General features: G+C 47.8%; 2 protein-coding genes across 8 annotated transcripts in view; one reads left to right on the top strand and one right to left on the bottom strand.

Annotated features, from left to right (window-relative positions):
* Positions 1-7,485, top strand: part of Alox5 (arachidonate 5-lipoxygenase) — a 44,853-nt gene extending 37,368 nt beyond the window's left edge. Inside the window, exons 8-14 of the mRNA XM_051203728.1 lie at positions 2,115-2,318; positions 3,363-3,449; positions 3,933-4,111; positions 4,295-4,416; positions 4,649-4,749; positions 5,241-5,411; positions 6,889-7,485. Of these exons, the coding sequence (XP_051059685.1) occupies positions 2,115-2,318; positions 3,363-3,449; positions 3,933-4,111; positions 4,295-4,416; positions 4,649-4,749; positions 5,241-5,411; positions 6,889-7,068 (1,044 nt within the window). The 3' untranslated portion in view covers positions 7,069-7,485. The remainder of the gene's footprint in view (positions 1-2,114; positions 2,319-3,362; positions 3,450-3,932; positions 4,112-4,294; positions 4,417-4,648; positions 4,750-5,240; positions 5,412-6,888) is intronic.
* A 613-nt stretch (positions 7,486-8,098) lies between these two features.
* The window catches only part of Marchf8 (membrane associated ring-CH-type finger 8), a 71,117-nt gene continuing 55,918 nt past the window's right edge, over positions 8,099-23,297 (bottom strand). For all 7 annotated transcript variants that reach the window (XM_051203822.1, XM_051203827.1, XM_051203820.1 and 4 more), the window contains 5 exons: positions 16,059-16,144; positions 15,004-15,846; positions 13,589-13,769; positions 11,831-11,978; positions 8,099-11,531 (listed from right to left, as the gene is read on the bottom strand). In XM_051203822.1, coding sequence (XP_051059779.1) covers positions 11,230-11,531; positions 11,831-11,978; positions 13,589-13,769; positions 15,004-15,846; positions 16,059-16,144 — 1,560 coding nt within the window. In that variant the 3' untranslated portion in view covers positions 8,099-11,229. The remainder of the gene's footprint in view (positions 11,532-11,830; positions 11,979-13,588; positions 13,770-15,003; positions 15,847-16,058; positions 16,145-23,297) is intronic.

Genomic DNA, 23,297 nt, shown 5'->3' with positions numbered 1-23,297 from the left:
GGGATTTACCGATAACATACACAATCCTAGTACACGGGGTCTCTGAAGTCAGTGTCTGAGGATGCTGAATAGGATGGGTGTTCATGTGCTCTAGGATGCAGGCTGCGGGGCAGTCATCTGTGGGCAGCTAAGGAAATGGAGTGAGTGTTGGCAGGCACAGGGCTTGGAGAAACTTTCTCATTAGCTCTCATTAGCAGCAAGGGATTGCCCTGTGAGGACTAGTAGCAGAGCCCTCTCTCCTAAACCTAACCGCTTAAATTTCACCTCAAACTATCTGATAAAGGTGGATGACAAAGTCATTGATGAAAATAAAACAAGAATACTGTGAAGGGCAATAATGTCTCCCTACTCCCTCCCTGCTCATCCCTAAGCAGAGGACACAGCTGCTCCCCCAGCAGCCCTGCCTTGTCCCCCAGGGGACAATGGCTTAAGCCACTGGCCTCGTGTGGCTCCTGTGTTCTTAAAACACAGGCAATCCAGAGCAAGACACACTGTACATTCCAACTACATGCCAGAATCCAAAGTCTTGGAGGAAGGAAAAGGGATGAAATCTGTCATGGACTAGTTTCAGATTGGCTTCATGTTGAAGTGAAAAGATGGGTGACGTAAATATTATTTACTCAGGTTTTACAGGGTTCCTTTTTCTTTAAAAAAAAATATGGCTGACTAAAAATATAATTTAAAAATGCGGCTTCCTGGAAACTTGATTTTGTGGTATTTGCATTATATTTCTATTGGCCAGTGCTACTTTGGACGGAGAGACAAATCAGGAAGGCACTTACAACCTCTCTCATTGTGACAAAATGCCAATGAAAGCAACTTGAAGGACAATTATTCTGGTGCTCAGTCTAAGGAAATGCAGCCCATCGTGGAGGGCAAGGCAGGGCAGCAGGTATGGGGTGCTGGCTCCATGCATAATCAGGAAGCAGAGAGTGAGCTGGGAACTAAGTATTCAGACACCCAGGACATGACATTCAAACCTCAAAGCCACCTCCATATTAGTTAGGGCACAGCCAAGTCTGCTCCCAGGCCTCTGCTGGAAGTCTTTCCACTGACAGTCTCCCAAGTCCCTTCCTGGCTACTCTTGGCTATAGAACTCCCTTCTGGCACACTATTCTCACCAGGTCCTCTGGAACGCTAGGTCTTCCAAGGTTTCCTTGTCTGGCAAGGTCGGGAAGCACTAGCTGCCACCTTCCAGACTCACAGGGTTCTCACCCCCAGGTTCTGAAGTGAAGCTTGGTAAGAGCAATTTGAGTGTGGCTCAGCAGGAGTGTGCTTGCCTTGCCTGGGTTTGATAAGCACTACTGCATGTGTGCATGAGTATGTACACACACACACACACACACACACACACACACACACACACCACTGAGATGTGGCTGCTTCCACAAACAATGCTAGGAACCACAGCCCGGCCTGGCGTTGGAGACAGAGACATAATAGATTGCCTTATACAGTGGTGTCAGCAGCTAAATCACCCAGAACTTCGGGGACCTTATTTTCTGGCTTTAAAGATGTCTGTTTTTAAATAATAGATAGCAAACTCTTCACAGTTTAAAGCAAAACCACTCGACCCAAGCACAGAGTGCAAGTGGAAGGGCTAAGGCAAGCGGGGCCCTTGGGTGCAAGGCTTAGGGGTGAGGCTCAGGGCGGAGCTCCAGCTGCAAAGCCTGACCTGGGAATGGGGACTGGGCTGCATGAGATGAGGCCCCAGCTCAGGCCCAGGAGGAGCTGAGCCTGGGGAACAGCAGCATTCAGCCAGCGGTAGGGCGGGGGAAGGACAATGGAGGGGGCTGCTGAGCAGCACTGGGTGAAGTGGGAGGGAGCCAGCAGTGGGGAGGGCCAAGGAGGGAAGCATGGGCCCTGGCCCCTTGCAGCTGCTTGATCTTTTTCTGAGGTTTGTACCGCTGTCTCCACATTACAGACAAGGAATCTACAGCTCACAAACAGGTTGTAAGATGCACCACTAGGACGCTCCACCACTCCCCACATGCTTCTTGTGATTTGAAAGTCACTTTGTTTGGATTCTTCTGGAATTTCCCTAGGGGCCAGGCCCTCTCACAGCTATAAGAGAAATAAAGCACTGTATTCTTTCTCTTTCTTCAACACACCAGCTCAACCAAGCCCCTGGAGAGAAGAACCCAATTTTTCTCCCTTCGGATGCAAAATATGACTGGCTTTTGGCCAAAATCTGGGTGCGTTCCAGTGACTTCCATGTCCATCAGACGATCACCCACCTTCTGCGCACACATCTGGTGTCTGAGGTGTTTGGTATTGCCATGTACCGCCAGTTGCCTGCTGTGCATCCCGTTTTCAAGGTACAGCCACCCACGGCTCCATCTGCAAGAATAGAACATCTGGAACAGTGGCTGGCACCCCAGTGTGTGTGTGTGTGTGTGTGTGTGTGTGTGTGTGTGTGTGTGTTTGTGTGAGTATGCATGTGAGTGTGTGTATGAATAAGTGTGTCTGTGTGTGTGTGTGTGACTGTGTCTATGTGTGTGTGTATGCATGTATGTGTATGAATGAGTGTGTCTGTGTGTGTGTGACTGTGTCTATGTGTGTGTGTATGCGTGTAAGTGAGTGTGTATGTAAGTGTTTGTGTGTATGCTTGTGTGAGTATGTATGTGTATGCATGTGAGTATGTGTATGTGTGTGAATAAGTATGTCTGTGTATGTGTGTGACTGTATATGTCTATGTGTGAGTGTGAGTGTGTGTATGTGTATACATGTGAGTAAGTGTATGTGTGTGTATGTGTGTGTGTGTATATATGTGTATGCATGTAAGTGTATGTGTGTGTGAGTGTGTGTGTGTGTGTGTGTGTGTGTGTGTGTGTGTGTGTTGGGGTGGTGGTGGCTAGGAGTAGGTTGCAAAGAGGGGCCCTGTAACAGATACTCAGGGGTCAGGTCCAGAGTCTGAACAGCCTGGCTAGCCAGGAAGCAGAGTTTGAAAAGGCAGTTAAGTAACTTTCTTCTTCCAAAATGCCACTAGCAGTTGACTGCTGGGTCAACTACAAGCTAAAAATACAAGGGTGCTTCAGTCTCTTCATGGTAAAACAGGTCAAAATGTGGCACCTGCCTCAAAGGATGGTGGTCAGAATTTGCTCACAGTGAAGCTCTAGGCCAGCACCAGGGCCATTACCAGTAAGCATTATAATGGTATGTTAATGGACTAAATATTGTCAACTGTAGTTTTGGGGCTCAAAGCAAGACAAAGAACCACTCATTACAATGGTGTCCACAGACCTCCAAAAGCTGGGTGGGAAGATCTCCACACACTCTGGGGCCGGAGTGACTGTGATGTGGGCTGGCCTGGGAGTGCTGAGTGAGCATCCAGACACTCACGAGTCTCCTCCTCCCTGCAGCTGCTGGTAGCCCATGTGAGGTTTACCATAGCCATCAACACTAAGGCCCGGGAACAGCTTATCTGCGAGTATGGCCTTTTTGACAAGGTGAGTGCCTGGAAGAGCTCTGCCTTCCTCCGTGTGTTGTCTGTTACCTTTATATGCATCCTGCCCAGTTCCAGTCCTTGAGCCATCTCCATACAACCCACAAACCTTCCCCCTTACAAGATACCTGTGACTCCCCCCCCCACCTGGCTATGCCCCTGCCATCCTGCCTGGTGCCCAACCCCTGAGCATCCAGGTCCTTGCTTTGCCAGCTCTTAGAAGCTGATAGGCTGCCTAGAAGCTGTGTTCTGCACAAAAGCCCGCTCTCTGCTGCAGCTATGCAGTACCCAGCGCACTGGACGGGCGTCCCCATGTGACCCCCTCATGGAAGGGGGAGCTTGGCCTACTCATCTCACTGCACCTCATAGGACACAGGCTGGCCCTCTCTGTGCCCGGCCACCCCAAGTTTCTCACAGATGAAGCTGGGAAGTTGGACAGCTGAGGGGGGAGAAGCAACCAAGCTTGGGCACTCTGCTCTCTCACCAGGCCAATGCCACTGGGGGTGGCGGGCATGTGCAGATGGTGCAGAGGGCTGTCCAGGACCTGACTTACTCCTCCCTGTGCTTCCCGGAGGCCATCAAGGCCAGGGGCATGGACAGCGCTGAGGACATCCCCTACTACTTCTACCGTGACGACGGACTCCTGGTGTGGGAGGCCATCCAGTCGTAAGTGAGGCCAGGTTCTGTGGGAAAGGAAACCCTGATGAAGAGCGGTGAGGTGGGCCTGCTTCTGGGTTGGGTGTTGATGGAGGGAAGGGGCAGAGGATGTCTAGAGTCAGTCATGAAGAAGTGACAGGCTTGCCAGAGGGACCTGCTGGACACCCACTGCTGCTGGCCCTCCTGGTCCAGGTTCACAACTGAGGTGGTGAGCATCTACTACGAGAATGACCAGGTGGTGGTGGAGGACCAGGAACTGCAGGACTTCGTGAAGGATGTTTATGTGTATGGCATGCGCGGCAGAAAAGCCTCAGGTGGGCCGCCATGATACTATGCTTCTGCAGCAGAGCCCAAGTCTCGAGAAATGGGAGGCAGGACATCCAAGGGTACTCACTCGACCAAATGCCTCCCTTAGCACCTGTCACCTCCCTTCTCCAGGAATCTTGTCTGGGTAGATCTTGGAAAGTGTGGGTGGGGGAATCAGGACAGAGGCTGAGCCAGGCGTCCCTCACAGGGATGGGCTCACGGTCTGTGGCTCCATCTTAGGCTTCCCCAAGTCCATCAAGAGCAGGGAGAAGTTGTCTGAGTACCTGACTGTGGTCATCTTCACAGCCTCGGCCCAGCATGCAGCTGTAAACTTCGGCCAGGTAGGCCTAGATAGCCGTCTGGGGTACCACTGTCTCAGGTACCCCACAGTGGGAACCATCCCTCATCCCCCTGGACTCCCTGACCTCCAGCTCCCACCCTACTGACCCACCCAACCCCATGCAGTCCCTGAGTTTGGAACCAGCAGTAGCAGGCATGAATTCTGCAGGCATGCCTAAGGCGCCCACCTGGCCTTGGACGGGGGGGGGGGGGGGGTCTGAGAAGGGAAAGGAGAGAACATTCCTGAGGGAGGCCGGGAGCCCTGGAAGGAAGGAAGAGGGGCAGGGGGGGGGAGGGGGGGAGGAGCACAGGAGGTGGTATGGTGGAAGGTGTGGCTTAAGGAACAGGAGAGGGGCCAAGGAAGGTGAGGTGGGCTCATCAAAGGGATGTGTGGGTGGTACCCCAGGGAAGGGTAGAGCCGGTTCCCCGTGCGGTGGGCAGTGGGCAGGTGCCGGCTCCTCTGGCATCCACACTGTTGGTGCTGCTCTCACAGTATGACTGGTGCTCCTGGATACCCAATGCTCCTCCAACTATGCGGGCCCCACCGCCCACGACCAAGGGTGTGGTGACCATCGAGCAGATCGTGGATACTCTGCCAGACCGTGGCCGCTCATGCTGGCATCTAGGTGCAGTGTGGGCATTGAGCCAGTTCCAAGAAAATGAGGTGAGACTAGACAACACTGCATGCAGTGGAGGTCACTGCAGTTTCAGCCATTTCGCCAGCCCAGGGGACGCAGGCTCTGGCTGGGCACCTGCAGCCAAGAATCTTGTCCTCTAAGGTGGAACTGCTGGGGGGGGGGAAGGGGACACCCCACCCCAGGTCCTCAGCCTGAGCCTGAGCCCGGGTGGGCTGGACAAGTCTTCAGAGAGGGGCGTGTGATGCCACCCTCTAAACCACCCCCAGTTTTTGATCTTCCATGTGGTTTCCTGGCTCCCTACAGGGAAAGTCAGCTCCCATGCCCCTTCCAGTACTCCCAGCTACGAAGGTCTTGGCAGACACAGCCCTGTGCAATGTTTCAGTGCTCCGTTGGCTGAGCCCCTTCGGCCTGCTGATATACTAGTTCTGTGCTCAGTATGACGTCTTCTCCTAGACTAACTTCTTGGTCAAAGGATGTCAAGGCTGACTTAACCTTCTGCAAACTAAACTCAAGATCTCCCGCCCCCTTTCCAGTCACTGAACACTTCACAGTGACTAGTGTAAGCAAGCAAGGAGCACATTACCCAGCAGGGTGTCCCCTGCACTCAGTCCCAACACCACTTCCTGACACCCAGGGCCTCTACCTATCTCAAGCCTTAAAAGATGGGCAAGACAAAGGACAGGCCAGCAGGACCCTGAGGCCACAGAACTTACAGAGCGGAGACCTTGCAGGCTCCCCTGTATCTTTCCTTGTCTTAAAAAGCACCTGACAATTAGGAGTAACTTCCTTTTAAAGCTCCAGCCCTGAGCCTCTCATAGGGAAAAAGAGGTGGCATACAAATTTGTATAACCTATGTTTTTTTTACTGACACACAGTATTTGCATATTTCTGATAGTGTGATGTGTGTATACATTGATATTGTTCAGTTATAGCATCTGACCTACCATTTCCTTGTGTAACATTCAGATCTTCTCATTTAAAAATATATACCACATTGTTAACTATTTACCCTGCCATGCTGCAGAATATTACCCTCCTTTGAATTCACTGATTTTGCCACTTTTCCTCCTCTCTGGTGACTTCTTTGAGATGATGCGGCAAGTCTTTCTTTTTTAGACTAGGTTTCATTGTGTAGCCCTGGCTGGCCTGGAACTCACAAGCTCTGCCTGCCTTTGCCTCCCAAATGCTGCTATTAAAGGTGCATGCCACTGCGTGTAGCGAGGTAGCAGTCTTTAATATCCCAGATATGGTATTTGCATCTGCTTCTTTTACTTAACACAATGGCCTCCAGGTTAATCTGTGTTCCCAAGACAGGATTTCAATCTGTATGGCCAAGAAGTGTTCATTGTGTGCATGTATGTACCAATCCCAGCAGGTGGCAAAGGTCAGAGTTGATGAGAGTTGAGTATATATCCCTCCTCCCAAAGGAAGCCTGTGAGTGGGACCAGGCCTACAAGTCTATACAGCACCATCGTAAACTGTCTCTCCATGTCTGCCCCTCAGCTGTTTCTGGGCATGTACCCTGAGGAGCATTTCATTGAGAAGCCAGTGAAGGAGGCCATGATCAGATTCCGCAAGAACCTGGAGGCCATCGTCAGTGTGATCGCTGAGCGCAATAAGAACAAAAAGCTCCCCTACTACTACCTGTCACCAGACAGGATTCCCAACAGTGTAGCCATCTAAGCCTGGCCCTCCTGGCCCAGCATCTCTCCAGGAAGGCCAGTGGCTCTGCCAGCCAGACCCCCAGCTTGCCTGGCAGGCTCTAGATGGACCTTCAGGCAGCTACTGCATCTTCCTTCCAAGCTAGCAGTGCAACGCCTGAGCCCGCTATTCTAGGATGGGGGACATGCTCCCATCTTTGGTGGAAGTATGTACACAGTACAGGGACCTCCCACCTGGAGCAGGGCTGTGCAGCTGTGACCCCCAGGCCAGCTCAGCACTTCTGCACTAAGTAGCAACAGTCCATCAGAGTGCCACCTGTCCTGGTTGGGTCAGAGTTACCTTGTTCTATTTATGCTTTGCCCAACTGCTTTCATGTAGTAGGTGCCTAAAGAAATCTCTTGAATGAAGGTTTTGTTATAAAATAAAATTTGTTTAAAACAGACATTTGTCTTTCTTTCCATGTCCAAGTCACATCATTTAGCACAGCATTTCCCAGTTCCATTCATTTGCCTGCAAATATATATGTATATATGTGTGTGTATATGTATATATGTGTGTGTGAGTGTGTGTATATGTATATATACATATGTGTGTATGTATGTACATATATATGTATACACATACATATACATATTTTTTTCACTATCATTCACCAGCTAAAGGACATCTAGGCTGTTTCCTAGATTCTGCTGTTGCCTTCATGAATGAATAGCCTTCCCCTAAAGGAGGGAGCCCTGGAAGGACAGGGTACCCACCTTGTCTACTCCTGTGCCCTGGGCTAGCACAGGTACCATTGTCTGCATCCCTCCTTTTCCTTCCCACAGGGCAACTGGCTGATGCTTGTCTCTTGATGCAGGTTTGTAATGACTAAATGAAGTAACTCAGACACTGAAACATATGTCACATGGATCTTAGTATCAATTCAAATCCCCCTCTACTCCCCAGCCCTCTCACCTCCGGACCCCCTTCCCCCGTGGCCTCACTATTATTTACTGATATGGGGCTGGAAAGGGTATTCCAACTTCCGATTGGAAAGACTCTCATCACAAAATTTCTTTGTAAAGAAAAGCTTTATTGCTACCTTTAGATGCCCCGGGTATAGCACAAACAAATCCCCTGTACATAGAATTATTCAAGCAGTAATACTGAGGAACAGTGAACATACACAAAAGGGTTAAAAAATTAGACATTCAGATTACTAGAAATTTTCTAAGAAAAGTTTAAAATGTGAAGTGCTTTTTAGAAACTACACTACACACACCAGTGTAAATTTGGTTTTTATTAACAATCTTAAACATTGCATCTAAATGTGTGCCAATCACACATCTTTGTCAATCACTTCCAACGCAAAGACAAACGCCTTCCTCTCCCTATGCTTTGGGCTTTTCTTAGGCTACAGATAAAACCTGTATTATCTCAAACCAGATTTGGTGAGGTGGTATTTCAAACATGCAAATGCATCTAATCACACCCACAAAATTATAGCTCTTCACCCTGCCCATCCAGCCTTTGGCCGCCTGTCCAAGGCCTTGAACTGTCCCTCCTGCACTGCCTGAGGTCGGCACATCTGAGTCCAGGTGGAGACACCCATAGGTTTGGAAACTAGGCCTGCATGACTAAAGAGTGTGCTAAAGCCAGAAAGGAGAAACAGAGAGACCTGGAGAAAGATGAGAAAGTCACAACATTTCCAGGAAATCCTTGCAATGAACTTGGGCACAACTCCCACCCACTTACTTGTGGTAACTAAAGTCAAAGGTGTGTGCCAATGGGTCCATGACACATGGAGGTAAAGGTTAGGTTAGAGAGAGGGCTAACAGTGACACCCTGAGACTACCTCCTTCTCCTTCATTTGACCCACAAGCCCTCCTGTCCCCGAGGCTCATCCTAGATCTCCACTATATTCAGGCTCAAATTGAGGAGAAATGGGTAGACAGATAAACCCTGCAAAAATACTCAGAAAGAAACCAGACAAGGAATAGGGGAGTCTGGGCAGACCCAGAGCTTTGCCGGTCTCCTGCATTGAGTTGCCAATAGGTACAGCTATTTGCTACATCAGAGCACCAATAGGAAAAATGAGCAAAGGGTAGCTGGGAAGGGAAGAAGGACGAAGACAGACTTCATCAGAGTAGCCAGAGAAGAGATGGAGTTAGGCCTTCCTGAAATGAAGAGAACACCATGAAAGCCATGGTTCTAAAGTAACTTATCTATGTGTGGGATAAGGCCCCTGGGGCAGCTGTGCAGGGGCTACCCCCAATGTCCTCTCTACAGAAGCCTCAGTGGCTGGTTGAGACTTTATACTTCAAACAATCTCCATGTTCATGTGATTACCCACCCACTGTTGGGTGAGCATTGCTTCAGGGACAGATGGACAGGATTAGGGACTCAGCTGCAGCAGCTGCTGAATGGTATCAGCAGGGCTCCCTAATGGGCGTCTGTAGCTTCCTGGTGTCCCCAGACTGAGAAGCTATGTGAGTAATTGCACTTTGGGGCATAGTGAGCACAGGGAGGCTTGTGTGGTCTGGGAAAGAGAGCAAGCTAACCTAAGGGGTGGGCTGATTGGATAATGGCTGAAATCCCTGGCAAAACAGCTCTATGACTGAACCCCATGACCCCAGAGAGTAGATAAGGGGTAACAGAACAAAGCCTGCCCCTGCAAACCAAGCACAGGGCTTCTACTGGGAACCACAAAAGATCCATCGTTGGCATCTTCAGCCTCTGAAGAAGTCAGGAAAAGCAGCAAAGCCCAGGCCCCCCCAGACACCACCCCTCTCACCTCAGGAGGCTCTGAAGACCCTGTCGCCAACAGCGGCCACTTGGGAGAGTACACTTCTGGGATCCCTCTTGTCACATTGTGAGTTGACTATTGCTGTGACAATGGCCTTCAAGAAAAAATATTCAGCAGACTTTCTAAAGGGACAAAGGCCATTTAATGGTAGTGATTTGGCTTTGTCTGTCTTGTGAAAAATGTTGCAGGAGTAACCCCGATGACAGAATGGATCACATGTGGCCCTAAGGACCCTAAATGATCCTGTCAGGTCTGGTTAAGGCGATGAATGGGTGTGGCCCAGCCCATGATGCAATGGCCTGTGACAGTTGACTGCTCATGCCAAGACCTCATCCCAGAGCTGACTCCAAAGAACTTGGTCAGCTCTGTGGGAAGCTGAGGTGGCTCACAGGGGTGTTCATAGTGTGTGTCCACTCCATCTGGAGACTTCTGTCAGTCAAAGGGGGATTCTCTAAATACTCAGCTTGACTCACATCCATTAGATCTCAAAATCCTTTCATTTCAACATTGACAAAACAGAAATGTATGAGTGGGCTTGTAAGCTAGGGTTTGTCCGCAAACAGGCTCAAAATCAAAGAGTATGTCCTTAACATCCATTACCTCCCATGGACACTGTTAAGGAGAAATATCTCAGACTTGTCTGTCCTGCTTGAAGTCGCGAGTCTTTTCTGGACATGGAAAGACATCCTACTATTCATAATATATAAGGCAGAAATGGTTTCAAATCAATTCTGATGCAAAGAGATAAGAGGGGCAATAAAGAGAACATGTCTAAATGTGACATTCTTTTAAGTGCCACGCCCACTAGACACAGGAATTACAAAATAAAAACTTTCATAAAGTGCTGTTTGCTCAGTGAGTCACACACCAACAGACACAGGCCCCAAGGCCTTACCCACCCCAGAGCAATGTGGCAGCATCAGCCGAGCGAGGCAGGGGTTTGCGTGTAGGCACTGTTCCCTCCGTCTCCTAGCTCGTGTCGGTGAGCAGGGAGCCCTCCCACCTGCAGCAGCCCTCCCTGACCCTCACTGCTCTGTCCTCTGGGGATTCTCTCACCACCAGTCTCCCCCATGCTGCTCCGCCCCCTGGTTTAGCTTTTTACTTCCTTATTCTGCTCAAGACCAGGCCCGGAACTCAGCCGGCTCCTCTTGTGGTTACGTGGTATCTTCCCACCTTCCCAACCCACAGAAGAACCTGGCAGAATGGGACCAGTGGCATCTGCCCCACAGGAACTCTAGGATTTTCACACCAAGGAAGGTTGAGAAAAACAGAGGCCACTATCAATAGTCACCTGCCCAGTCTATGCTATTAAATGACAGAAGGAAGGAACACAATTGGCAGTAAACAAATTCCTTCGGCTCTTTGTGGACATCAGGGCACTGACACCCTCCACCCTGTCAGACGTTAATGATCTCTGCTCCAGTGTCTTCAGGCTCTGTGCAAGAAGAATTTGTGGTGGAATGACACATTCCATGTCCTTCTTTATTGTCCAGGGTGGGCTCTGTTAGTGCAGACTTCTCAAAAATATTCTTTTTACTTGTTTCTGGACAGTTTTGAACATAGATCACTCTATTATAAGCCTTGAGTCTTTTCCATAATTGTAGGTATACCTTGCATTGAACATACATAAAAAGAAGTCCTCCAGTGAAACCAATGGCCACAACTACCAGTTTAGTCCAGAAAGGCCACTCTAGGATTCCTGCAAGGGAGGAAGACCCAGTTAGCCTGTCAGGAGCCTCATTTAAGATGAAACTAGGACCCGGTTTCTGAACTCCACAATCACTAAATAGATTTGTTACTCATCAAATCCCCCTCCCCAAAGGCAGCGTGAAGAGCTCTTGCTGTGGGTTACCCGGTCTCTCAGGGGTCTCAAGCCTCATCTCTTGTGATGGACTTTGAAGACACAGAGAAATCTCCTTGGTATTCACCCTTTACAAACTCAGCGTCTCAGGCCCTGGGACCTGTGAACAACACTCACCTCATGGCCCAGGCACTCACCTGTCACCTGACCCTGCTTGATCTCCTCTGCAGTACGGTCAATGAGCACATACAAGGACCAGACCACACAGGTGATAGCAATGACATGGAATGTTACTGAGCACATGATCTTCCTTCGCTCACTGGAAGTCATCTGTAACTTCTCCCACTGGAAAAGACAACACAGGGAGCATGAGGCCCAGACTCAGAGCAAAGGACCACAATGGGCGTGGCTGTTGCTCATGGCTATGATTGGCTTTCCTTCCCCCCCACTCCCAGGCCAGATCCACTTCCCCAAACACCCAGAACTACTTTAAACCACTTGGCTTCAACGAGGTGGCAGACACAGCCAGCGTTCTGTGCAATGGAGAGAAGCTAGGCCTGAGAGGAGCAGTGACTTCCCACTCGCTAGTCCCTGATTCTTGTAAGCAGATAATGAAGAGCTTGACAAAGGAACATGTCAGCTCAGACCCAGCTGCTACGTGGTAGTAACTGACATGGAGGGATGGAAGAAGAGTGATAACAGCACAACACACTAGGAATGAGTCGAGTCTATGTTGTGAAGGGGAGGCAGAAGGCTCTCACTCTTTGGTCCTCTGCTACTTTGGCAGCAACAGCTTGAAATCGATGCTTAAGAGTTCCTGGTTCAAGCAGCCTCTGCCAGGGCCATCCCTCTAGGAGCTCATTAACTTATTCCAAACAGACTGGCCTTGTCATTTACTGGTTCCCAAATCAGAAGAAAAGACATAAAAGTAGAGAGAAAGAACAAAGTGTAAACATTCTGCATATCTTCTGCTAATCATGGCCACAGACCATCGGGCTTCATTGATGATCTATCCTACCTAAGTAGTACACATGACAGATTCACACAGAGTAGGTTTCAGGAGACTCTGACCAGGCAAAACCTTTCCTTAAGCAGTTTGCACCTACCTTCTCTAATACCCAGCTACTTTCTGTTGGGGTGTAAGAAGCAAGATCCCACCTGAAGCACAGTGAGCATCTTGGTGTCTCCTGTGCCTCGATTCCCTCCTTCCTGAAATGTCTACAGCTCAACCCTTCCACACTCCTGAAGTGGATACTTTTCTCCAGAGGCGACCCTACCCCTGTAGAGCCCTTTCACTTTGCCTGCCATTCTCACACATCTAGAACTCCTTCAAAGCCACAGCATTTACAATATCCCTCCCCGCATGAGACTGGCCATGAAGATCACTTCTGTCTCGGTGTTCTCTACTGCCAAACAATGTAGCACTTCACTGGCCCCATGATATGTGAGTGCTCTAGCAACTTATATTTTAGTGATTTTGGCACAGTGGATCCCCCTCTTCTACTTCCAAATGTGATGTTTTGTGCTAGGCACAGAAAGAGATATATGAAACTAAGGAGCATGAAGGGAGCAGTAACTTGGGGTGCCTCTTCATCCACAAACCCTTTCACCCAGGAAAGACATACACAAACAAACTGGCTGTGCAAAACTGGGCTGAGTGTTGAGGAGTGTGTGTCCTAACTAGAGACATACAACAGTTAATACATAAGAAGCTAAAGGCTGAGCATGCTGTCACAGATAGTTGGTGGTCAAAGGGGAGAAGAGCGGTAGTCAAACAGTCTCAATGTGAAGGAAAGAGAATTGCTATGAATGAATGGAGGTCAGAGCTGAGACATCACCACCAGAAACAATGATCTACAATGTGAACTCCAGCCCGACTTTTAAAGCAGTAAACTCGGGTGGCTAGGGCAGAGTCTGCAAGGGTGACTCTTCCAGGGTACCCCCTTCGCACGTACTTTCCTCAAAGGTTTCAGCTTGGTCTCCATGATGAACTCGTACTTGCAGAGCTCACAGCAGCGTGTGTCAGAACTCTTGATCCACTGCTGCAGGCAAGCCTGATGTACAAAATGGAGGCTTCCTGTACAGTGACAGGGGGTGATCAGAGGGCTCTCATCATCTCCTTCACAGTGGCAGATCCTATGGTGGAAGACAAACTAGTCAATGAAAGAAGGGTCTAGAACAAGGAAGATGACACTATCAGAAGGCCAATTCCTCATCAAACAAAGTTCAGAAATAAACACCGTAAGAGTGACTGTCAGCAGAGGGACACCCAGGCTCCAGTGAGAACAGTCACGATTGGCTCAAGGTCAGCTTACCATAGCAGCAGCGTCAGGATGGCATTTGGAATGGAAAGGGAAGACTGATACAAGAAATGACAAAACAGGCATTTTTAGGGAAGACTTCAAACTTGAAGTTTAGGTGACAATAAAGACATCTTCCAGAACATAAGACCCCAGAGGAAAAACAAAACCTAAATCAGAACTCTCATCTCCAAAAGAGCACAGTGGCTTCCAAGGCTTGAAGCCACCCCCTCACCATCACATCAACAATAGCTCTGCCTCCCGCCCTCTCTTGGAGATCCGACAGAGAGATCACAGTACTTTGTTTGTCTCCACTTAAAGCTCCAAATGGTCCTGCAACTCCATTTCTCTTGGGGATTACTCACCACATTAAGTAAGAATTATTAAAGCAGTCATTATTTCCAAAGAAACATCTTGGATTCAACTACTAACCTCCATGAAGTTAGGCTTTTGAGAAGGTTTTCCAACAGCTGGATCACAGGAAGAAACAGCTGTTCTGAAGAGGGCCTGGCCCATGCCTACTTAGATTGCTGTGTTATTTGTTTCAGAAACAGGTTTTCTGATGCAACCATAAGAAATGTTAACAGTTGACACAGAGAAGGGGAGACTAGGGGAGGCACAGGGGTGGAAACAGATGAGCTCAGATTGGGCCCGGCAAGGATGCTGTTCAAGGAAGATAAAGGTAGGAAGTAAGAGTTAGGACCTGGGCAAGGGTAGGACACATTGAGGTGAGGAAGGAAAGGAGGGAGGAAGCAAGAGAGAGAGGGAGGGTGCTATGTGGGCAGACTACTGGAGACAAGCCACTCCCATACTCACAGGGGCAAGCTAGAAAGCTGGAGGACTACTTCCCTTCTTCCCACATATTTAGGCAAAGCCTACTTATTTTGCTGAGAGGAGTCAGTTTAATATGTGCACTTTCTGCATCTTATGAAATTAGCTTCCAAATGGTGTCACTGTTTGGAAAACACAATTGCTCTACTTCACTTTGCAGAAACTTCACATATTAAATCAAGGTAAGGTTATGAAGGTGTTAGCAGAGACAGCCGGACGGTGGCTCCTGGCAAACCAACCTGCAGGCATCCCCTGAGGTGGACACAGGAGAGATGGGGGTGCATTTTTCAGAGAGCGGAGAAGGACAATCCAGGTCACTGTCCTTCTCTACTGAGCAGAGGGGTGCACGCAGGACTCTGCTCTTCAGTTTGGCAGATGATGTATCCTCAAAGACGTCGTCATCTCCCATTTCATCAGAACAGAAGTCCGTGCTCCCTGCCAGCCAGCTGGAGGACTTGGCAGTGTGCAAATGGCTGGCATGGCTCTCCAGCTCATGGAACCTATGCAGGCTACTGGCACTCGAGCCACGAGAGAGTGAGAACAGGTACCGGAGCAGTCTCTGGCTTCTTAACCTGGCCTCACCATCAGCTTTCTCCTCCAAAAGTGGGATGCGTACACTCCCCTTGCCAACTTCCCTCTTTGAGGCAGCTGAATGGTTGGTAGAAAGGGATACGACATGGGAGTGTTTGGAATGGTTGAGGGGTGGGCAGTGCTCTGCTCTTTTTGCTTTATGACGGAGCCTGTTCTTTTGCAGGGCTGGACCTTGAGGAAGCACCAGTTTCCCTTCAGAACAAGTTCTTTCCATATAGTCAAAGCTTTCCAAAGTACCCTGGGTCTTCTCACCCACATCACTTAGTGACTTGGAGATTCTGAGGGCTCTTCTGGCCTTTGTATTCTTAGCAGGCCTCAAAGCTTGGTCCCAGGCTGAACCAAAGGGATTTCTCTTTGATGCCTGTAATGTGTCTTTACAGATAACTGTCACAGTGAGCCCTTGTGTCAGAGAACTCTGGCATGGAGCTTTCAAGACAACAGCAGACTGCACGGGACTGTAGTGACAACACTCAGAAAACACTGCACTGGAACTGCATGCAGAACAGTGGAATAAAGCACAGAAAGGAAAAACAAGTTTAAAGAGAGCAGACATCAAAGTGGGGAAATGAGACTGTGTTGTAACGTGGCGAGCAAACAGCACATAAACCCGGGCTGTTTAGAGCAAAGGTGGAATGATGGAGCAAATGGGAAACAGAATACTGGGCTGACACAGGCCACGGGAGCATGTGAAGCAGAGTGTTACCTGCAGATGTCCTGGTTGGATGGTGTGGCAGAAGTGCGAGAGAAGGAGGACACTGGAGCCGTCGTGGATGGAGGACTACTCCCAGCCTGTAATGACACACCTTCAGTCAGTGTTTGCGAAGAAGCCAAGGGATTCAGACACACAGTCTCCTTGGGAATGGCAGCAGGTGGAAAATCAAATGTCTGCTGTTTCCTACTGCTCTTAGAAGAATATGTATTAGGTTCTTTGATGTGTTCTATTGAGACAGGGTCTCATTTTAAAGCTTTGGCTGGCCTGAAACTTACTACATAGGTCAGGGTGCCCTGAATGCAGAGATTAGTTTGCCTCTGCCTCTGCCTCTGCCTCTGCCTCCTGAGGATTGGATTAAAGGTGTGCACCACTATGCCTGGCTGGAGCATGCATCAGATCCATACAAGTTCAGGCAGTATTCTAACGGTATTTTTTGCATCTGTGAAGAAAAACATAGCTAAAAGATATTTTAAGAGTATAGGCTATCACTTCTAAGCTCTGAAGATTTGGCAGCTTTTCCCCTAAATATGCATGCATATCTGTATCTGTACCTGTACCTGTATTTATCTTCCTATGCAAGTCAGCAGACCAAGACCTATAAAGCACTCTACAAATGTGAAAGAAAACAAGCCAGGTGCCTTCTTGTGGTTTTCTACCCAACCATCTCACATACAGAACTGGGGAGCTGAGCCTTAAAATCTTACTGCCCTATTACAACTCTGGGAAAGGATCCTAGTTAAAGAGGAGATGGAGACACAGTGCTTCCTAAGAACCATAATCTTAGAATTGAGAATTAAGAACCATACTCAAGAAATTTAAACCTGAAAGGATGTGTAACGAGCTCACAGGACACAACAGGGCTATAAACAGTGGTGAACCAACCAGAAGGAGGGAAAGACATGGACAGAGAGGATTTATCACAGCGAGAAGTGGATGGAGAGGACAGGGACCAGAAAAGAGTTGAGCTCAGGATGTAAAGCCACTGCCTAGGTATCATCAAGACTCGCCGTCTAGGCTTCAGACCCTGGCACCTATCACACATCTTTCTTTTATTGACAATGAGGGCACATGCTTGGTATGAAACCTGTGAGGTTTTATTGTTGTACAAATCCCACAGTATACTTCCACAGTCCTAGATGGCACAAACTAGTTACTCCACATGGCCACCTGAACTGATCCAGAGCTGGAGTCAATATGAGATGGGTGAGGCTGGTGCTGGGGTGATGTAGTGTACTGATTCATAGCAACATAGTATTTGCCTTCCTATTATAGCCCAACCCTCAAATGCAGGGTCTCCCATGCTTCAATCTCCCAAATGCTGGGATTACACGGGTGTGTTGCCATGCCTAGATTACAGCAGGAGAGTGTGCTCTAAACTAATGATAACTATAGTGTGGAGACCACAACTGTTGACTATTGTGACCAGTTTATGAGCTGTAGTTCTGTGGGACCCACAGCTCAGAGGGTTTGCATGAGCATAAGCATGAACACATGCACTGCATTTAGGCAGGTGCAGTGTTACTAGAAGAATTTACCAGCTATGTTATGACTCATGGGGCCACTGTCATCACTATTCAGACCACTTCTGCTCAAAACATCATTATGTGCCACACATATTGTGTGGCCACCATTGTGTGGCACCTCCTTAGAACAGGGTGCCTGAGTGACCATTTGCTCTGTGAAACACAACAAGCAGCAGGAAAACAATCATGTTCCTTAGGTAAGTTCCCAACACAGTTCAGCTTACCTAGAGCCCACCCTGTAATTGCAGGCACCTCCACCCTGCCCCAAAAGTGAGAACTAACCTCACTTTTTAAGTGTACCCTAGGTGGGTACTCTCATCTTGACATTCCATCAATGAGGCATCAGCCATCCAAACAGCACTACCACCTCCCAGAACTGGAACTCTATCCCCTTCTGCCAATATTCAAGCATACCAGCCTGGAAAGAATATTGCAGCGCAAAATTAAACATCTCTAATCAACTCAATCTTAAGTAATTTGACCCAGAAGATACATGTTAACATGGTGTATGTATATAGCGAAGTCACCGGTATCATTGAGCTAGCACATCTGAGTCATCAACCAATCTAAACTGTCCAACTGAATGTACATATATATGGACAATTGACATTGCTCTAGTTAGTTTCTTTGTCAGTTTGACACAATCTAGAGTGACCTGGGGAAATGTTTTTATTAGATTGGCCTGTAGGTGAGTTTGTGGGAACATTTTCTTAATTAATGAGTGATAAAGGCTGAGACTACTGTGGGTAGTGCCACCCCTGGGCAAGGCAGCCTTGGGTTGTATAAGAGAGTAGGCTGAGCAAGCCATGGAGAACAAGCCAGGAAGCAATGAGTTTGCTTGAGTTCCTGCTCCAGGTTTCTGCTCTGCTTCAGTTCCTGCTTATGATGAACAACAAACTGCAAGATGAGAAACCCTTTCCTCTCCCAAGTTGCATGGTAATAGTCTTTCTCACAGCAATAGGAAGCAAAGTAAGACAGGAATTGGTACTAGGATCACAGGGTATTGGTGTGACAAATCCGTCTGAGGGAGGATTGCGAAAATGTTTGGAACTTTGGGATAGAGAAGCCATTAAGTACTCAGAAGTTAATGAGTTGCTGTGGAAACTTAGAAGGTAGAACCATTCATAGGATACTTAGAGTTAAGAAGCTGTGTTTTCTGGTTAGTCATGCCTGAAGAATCAGCTGTGATCAGCAAGAGACCAGAACCACTGAAGTGAAGTTTTTGTTTTACTGAGACAATGATGGGGCTGAAAAACCAGTAAGGACAAAAAGAAACCAGAATCATTGAGGAGGTAAAAGTTTCTAGGAAGCATTCCCTCATGATGAACAAACAGTTGTGACCCAGAGATGGCCACAGCTGCAGACTAGTAGCTGAACTTAATGTGTAAGAGTCTTCCAGATGGTACAGATTTTGATGGTAAGAAAGCTGCAAGGTTGAAGGGGCTATGGTCAGCATCTGGCTTGGCACTGCATAAATCTAGAGAAGCCACTGATGAAAGTGCAGCCTTAGCTGCAGGGGAGACTCCAGGATTAAAGGGGCCATGAAGAAAAGCTTCAGTTTGGCACCATGTGGCAGGGTCAAGGTCCTGAAGAGAGGTCAGGAGGCCTCTGGTGAAGATGCAGCCATGGAGATCACCGCATTGGAGATGCCAGGACTGTAGAATGACTAACAAGGACAGCAGCAGGTGAAAGCTTATGAGACAAGCTACATGCACTGATGATGTCAGAGACAGAGAAGTAGAGCAGCCCCAAGCCCTTTGGTCCCCAAAAGATTGTGAGTTCCAGATGTCAGACGTTGGGCTACTTATACGTCTGCACTTGGGTCTTGCTTCAATGGGTATTTTAAGAAGACTTTGGATATTTTAAAGAGACTGAATTTTTAATGTGTTTGAATTTTTAAAGACATGAAACTTTTACAGCTTATATTGTGATAGTAGCATTATGTATCTTGGGGATAAAAAAGCAAGGAAAGGTTATGGCTAAATAGTAATGCATTTGTGTATCAAGTTAACAAGGGGTCAATTGTGCCTGTTAATTTTTTGTCATCTTGACACAAGCTAGAGTTATCTGAGAAGAAGGAATGCTAATTGAGAAGATGCCTTCCTCAGATTAGCCTGTAAGCAAGTCTGGGGGTGGGGCATTTTCTTGATTAATGATTGCTATAGGAGGTTCCAGAACACTATGAGAAGAGCCATCCCTGGGCACCATCTTTCTCTTTTCCCAGCATCTTCAATCCATGGAAGCCACCAAAGGCCCCATCCACCTCTTGGGAGATCCTCCTGTCGTGAATTAAGCACACAAGGTCTCTGGTACCAAAGCTTTACTGTCAATTACACAGGGAGGCAGACTGAAAACTATTTTAAAATGCCCACACTCCCACAATCACTGGTATTCTCTGCTTTCTAGTCCCTATAACATTTTGAGACTGAAAACCTTCATGAGCCAGCTCTGTGCAGCTGCCACAGGAAAAGCCAAAAATATATCATGAAGGTACAGTACATAAAAGAGAAATAAGTCATCACCCCACCCCCTTGAAAACTTGGCAGAATGTCTATGTGTAACCATTCCCTCAATGCTAAGCAGCAACCTCTTCTGTGTTGTGGGTCAAACTCAGTTGGTGGCACTGATGTATGGAAGAAAGCCTCCACCCCACAAGGGATGGGAGACAGAGGGAATTACCTAGTTGATTCTTCCTGTTATCTTAAGAAGATAGGACCCTCATGGAACCAAATTCACTTGCTGGTTGTGAAAGGACTGTATTGTGGAAGGGATGAGGTCTAATCTGGAAAATTGTACCCAACCAGGACCAGTGTCCTGGGAAGAGATGGGTTTCATTCAGCTGAAGTCAAGAGAAAATACCTGTCACTCTCCTCTCAGCTCCAAATAATGCACGTCAAAAGGGTACAATGGGGAATGACCACATCTATGCATATACAGAGTAAGGGCATGAGGCACAGCTCGGAGACAGGACAGTAAGCCTGATAGCAAACAAAGCTTCAATCATAGAGGCTTTGTTTATCAGAATGCCTTTTAATTTGTGTTTCCTTCTTAGGAAGTTGCTAAAGGTCACTGTCCTCCCACTCCAAACTAAAAGGTAGTGATTTGTTGCTAACCACCAGCTCAGCAGCCCTGACTTCATAAGGCAGACCCAGCCTCACTGGGTGTCTATAGTCACTGAGATTATGTCTCAGCAAACTTTCAGTTTAGTGAAATTACTCATGAAAGCCAATGCTTCACTGTCAGAGGACCCTTTCTATAAATAAATACCCGGTTGTATCCAACCTAAACAGTGAGCTACAATTAAAGAAGAGGCCACTCTGTGTCTGCCTGATACATACATCATGGCTCTTGCTGGAAGGCTGTGCCAAGAACCAGCCTGCACAAGAGCAATGAAATAGTCTGTCCACTAAAAAGTGAATAGATACAATATAGAATTCATGGGGGAGAATGCATGATAAAGAACTACGGAATACAAAAGTATTTCCATTCAAATGACTCAGTGCTGCCTAGCAAGTGGCATTAACACTGCAGCCTCTTCTTTCCTGGCCTGCTGGTGCCCAGTCATGTGGACAGCAGTATGTCTCCCGTACAATGAGAGCCATAGGGCAACGCAGAAGAAAAGCTGCACCCAAAAAGCTTTCTTAAGACTTGCCTTCCTAAAGTCTCTGTAGCTAGAATCTCCACAAAAGACCATGCTTATAATAAAGGACACTGAAGGCAACAATTTCTGAGCAAAGATGCCTTCATAGCTCCAGAAACTAAAGTTGTGACCATATAAAGGCTCAAAATCATCAGTGATGAATTTGGTCAAAGGGCTATGTCTGTGTATATGCATATCACTCAGATGGACCTTTCACTAATGTAGCTTTCTTTAAATAGTTATTTTTGTCACTGCCAAGAATAATTCTTACAGCATTTTGGGGTGGTGGCAAAAGAGACTTTTGACTCTGGAGTCCTCAGTGTGCTCTGGGACCACTCCACTAAGCAGACTACCAGAGTTAAGTCATTTAAACATCAGGTAAAGGACCCGAGAAGACAGCTCAGTCAACAGCCAAGTACAAGGACCTGACTTCCATTCCTAGAGTCTACAAGGCTGTTGGGAGGGAGCCTGTCATTATGGTTCCCTCCTCTAATCCACTGGAGAGATGGAGACAAATAGATTATGAGGCTCACTCGCCAGCCAGCCTAGCCTATTTGGCAAGTCCCAGGCTAGTGAGAGACCCTGTTTCAAAAAACAAAATGGACAGCTCCTGAGATCCAACACCCAAGGCTGTCCTCTGCTCCCCCGTGTATATGCACACTTGAGTGCACGTGTATACATGAGCGTATACATGAGTGTGCATACACACTAAATTACTTATTATCAGGTCAAACCACAGACCTGCTACAACGATCAAGTAAACCCAGAGGAGAGGCAAGAAGGTCACACACAGCATGTAGTGTTTGCTAGAGAGCTTCTGTGCAGACTTGCCATTGATGTCTCACACGGTGAGTCCACAGGCTCCTCATCTGCTAGAACCAACCCCTTCCCATAGTACAACCTCACCTGCAATCCTCATTCAGGTTTCTTGTCTTGCCAGCCTTAGCTCAAGGACACACAACTTCCAGATTAAACCACAGATGGAGAATAATGCCAGTGATAATACAGGACATTACACTAGATATGCTACTCCAAAGTAAGGCGAGTTTGAAGGTGGTAAATGAAATCAACCATTTTTAAAGTTCATATCCCCCTCGCCTTAAAACACACATACTCTCTGTGGAAACACATTCTATCCACCTCAGAGCTTCATGCACACTACCACTGAGAAGCTACCAACCCATGTCTTAACCCAAAAGAAGATGAGGCCATCTTCAAACTTCACCAGCCTCAACAGCCTCAGCCTTCCTCAGGCCTCGGCCCTACACCTTCTGTCTCTGGGGATGCTCCTAGACCAACCTGCAGTGATGGCCCTGCCTTAGGTTTGTTTTCAAATGGGGCTTCTTATCCTCCCATTCTGCCTTTTGTTGTTGTTTTTCAGAGACAGGGTTCTCTGAGGCTTTGGAGGCTGTCCTGGAACTAGCTCTTGTAGACCAGGCTGGTCTTGAACTCACAGAGATCCGCCTGCCTCTGCCTCCCAAGTGCTGGGATTAAAGAAGTGCCACCACCACTGTCTGGCATCCGCCACCACCACCAAGCCTGTTCTGCCTTTACACTTGGTTCATTTCTTCTATTATACCTGTTAAGGCTTATGAGGATAGAGAGATGGCTCAGTGTGTTAAGTTTGAATCCTCAGCATTCATGCAAAAAGCTAAGTGTGGTGGTGTAAGCCTGTAACTCCAGTGTTTGGGGGAGGGGTGGAAACAGGCAGCTCCCAGAATCTCACTTGTTAACCAAAGAGCTCCAAGTTCAGGGAGAGACCATATCTCAAAACAAGATAAGGCAGAGAGAAAAAGAAGACTCTCAATGTCAACCTCTGGTCTCTGCATGAGCGAGTGCAATTGCCATAAAAACTATACTGTGCCTACTTGTCTGTGTTAACAAGCAAGGACAAATCTTACAGTGGGGCAAGACAACCTGCAGGGGGTAAGGTCGTGGTGGCACAGTACAGGCTCAATACATTGCTGCGCCCCATCCACTTTCCAAGGCTCTCCGCCTCCCCTTAAGTGACAGGTCCCAACAAGAAGAGGCTCTCTACAACAGTCTCCCAAATCCCCACCTCAGTAA

Source organism: Phodopus roborovskii, unplaced genomic scaffold (genome assembly GCF_943737965.1).
Source record: "Phodopus roborovskii unplaced genomic scaffold, PHOROB, whole genome shotgun sequence".
In the NCBI taxonomy this organism is placed as follows: domain Eukaryota; kingdom Metazoa; phylum Chordata; class Mammalia; order Rodentia; family Cricetidae; genus Phodopus; species Phodopus roborovskii.
Note: the sequence above shows the minus strand (reverse complement) of the source record. Positions and strands in the feature narration are given on the sequence as shown.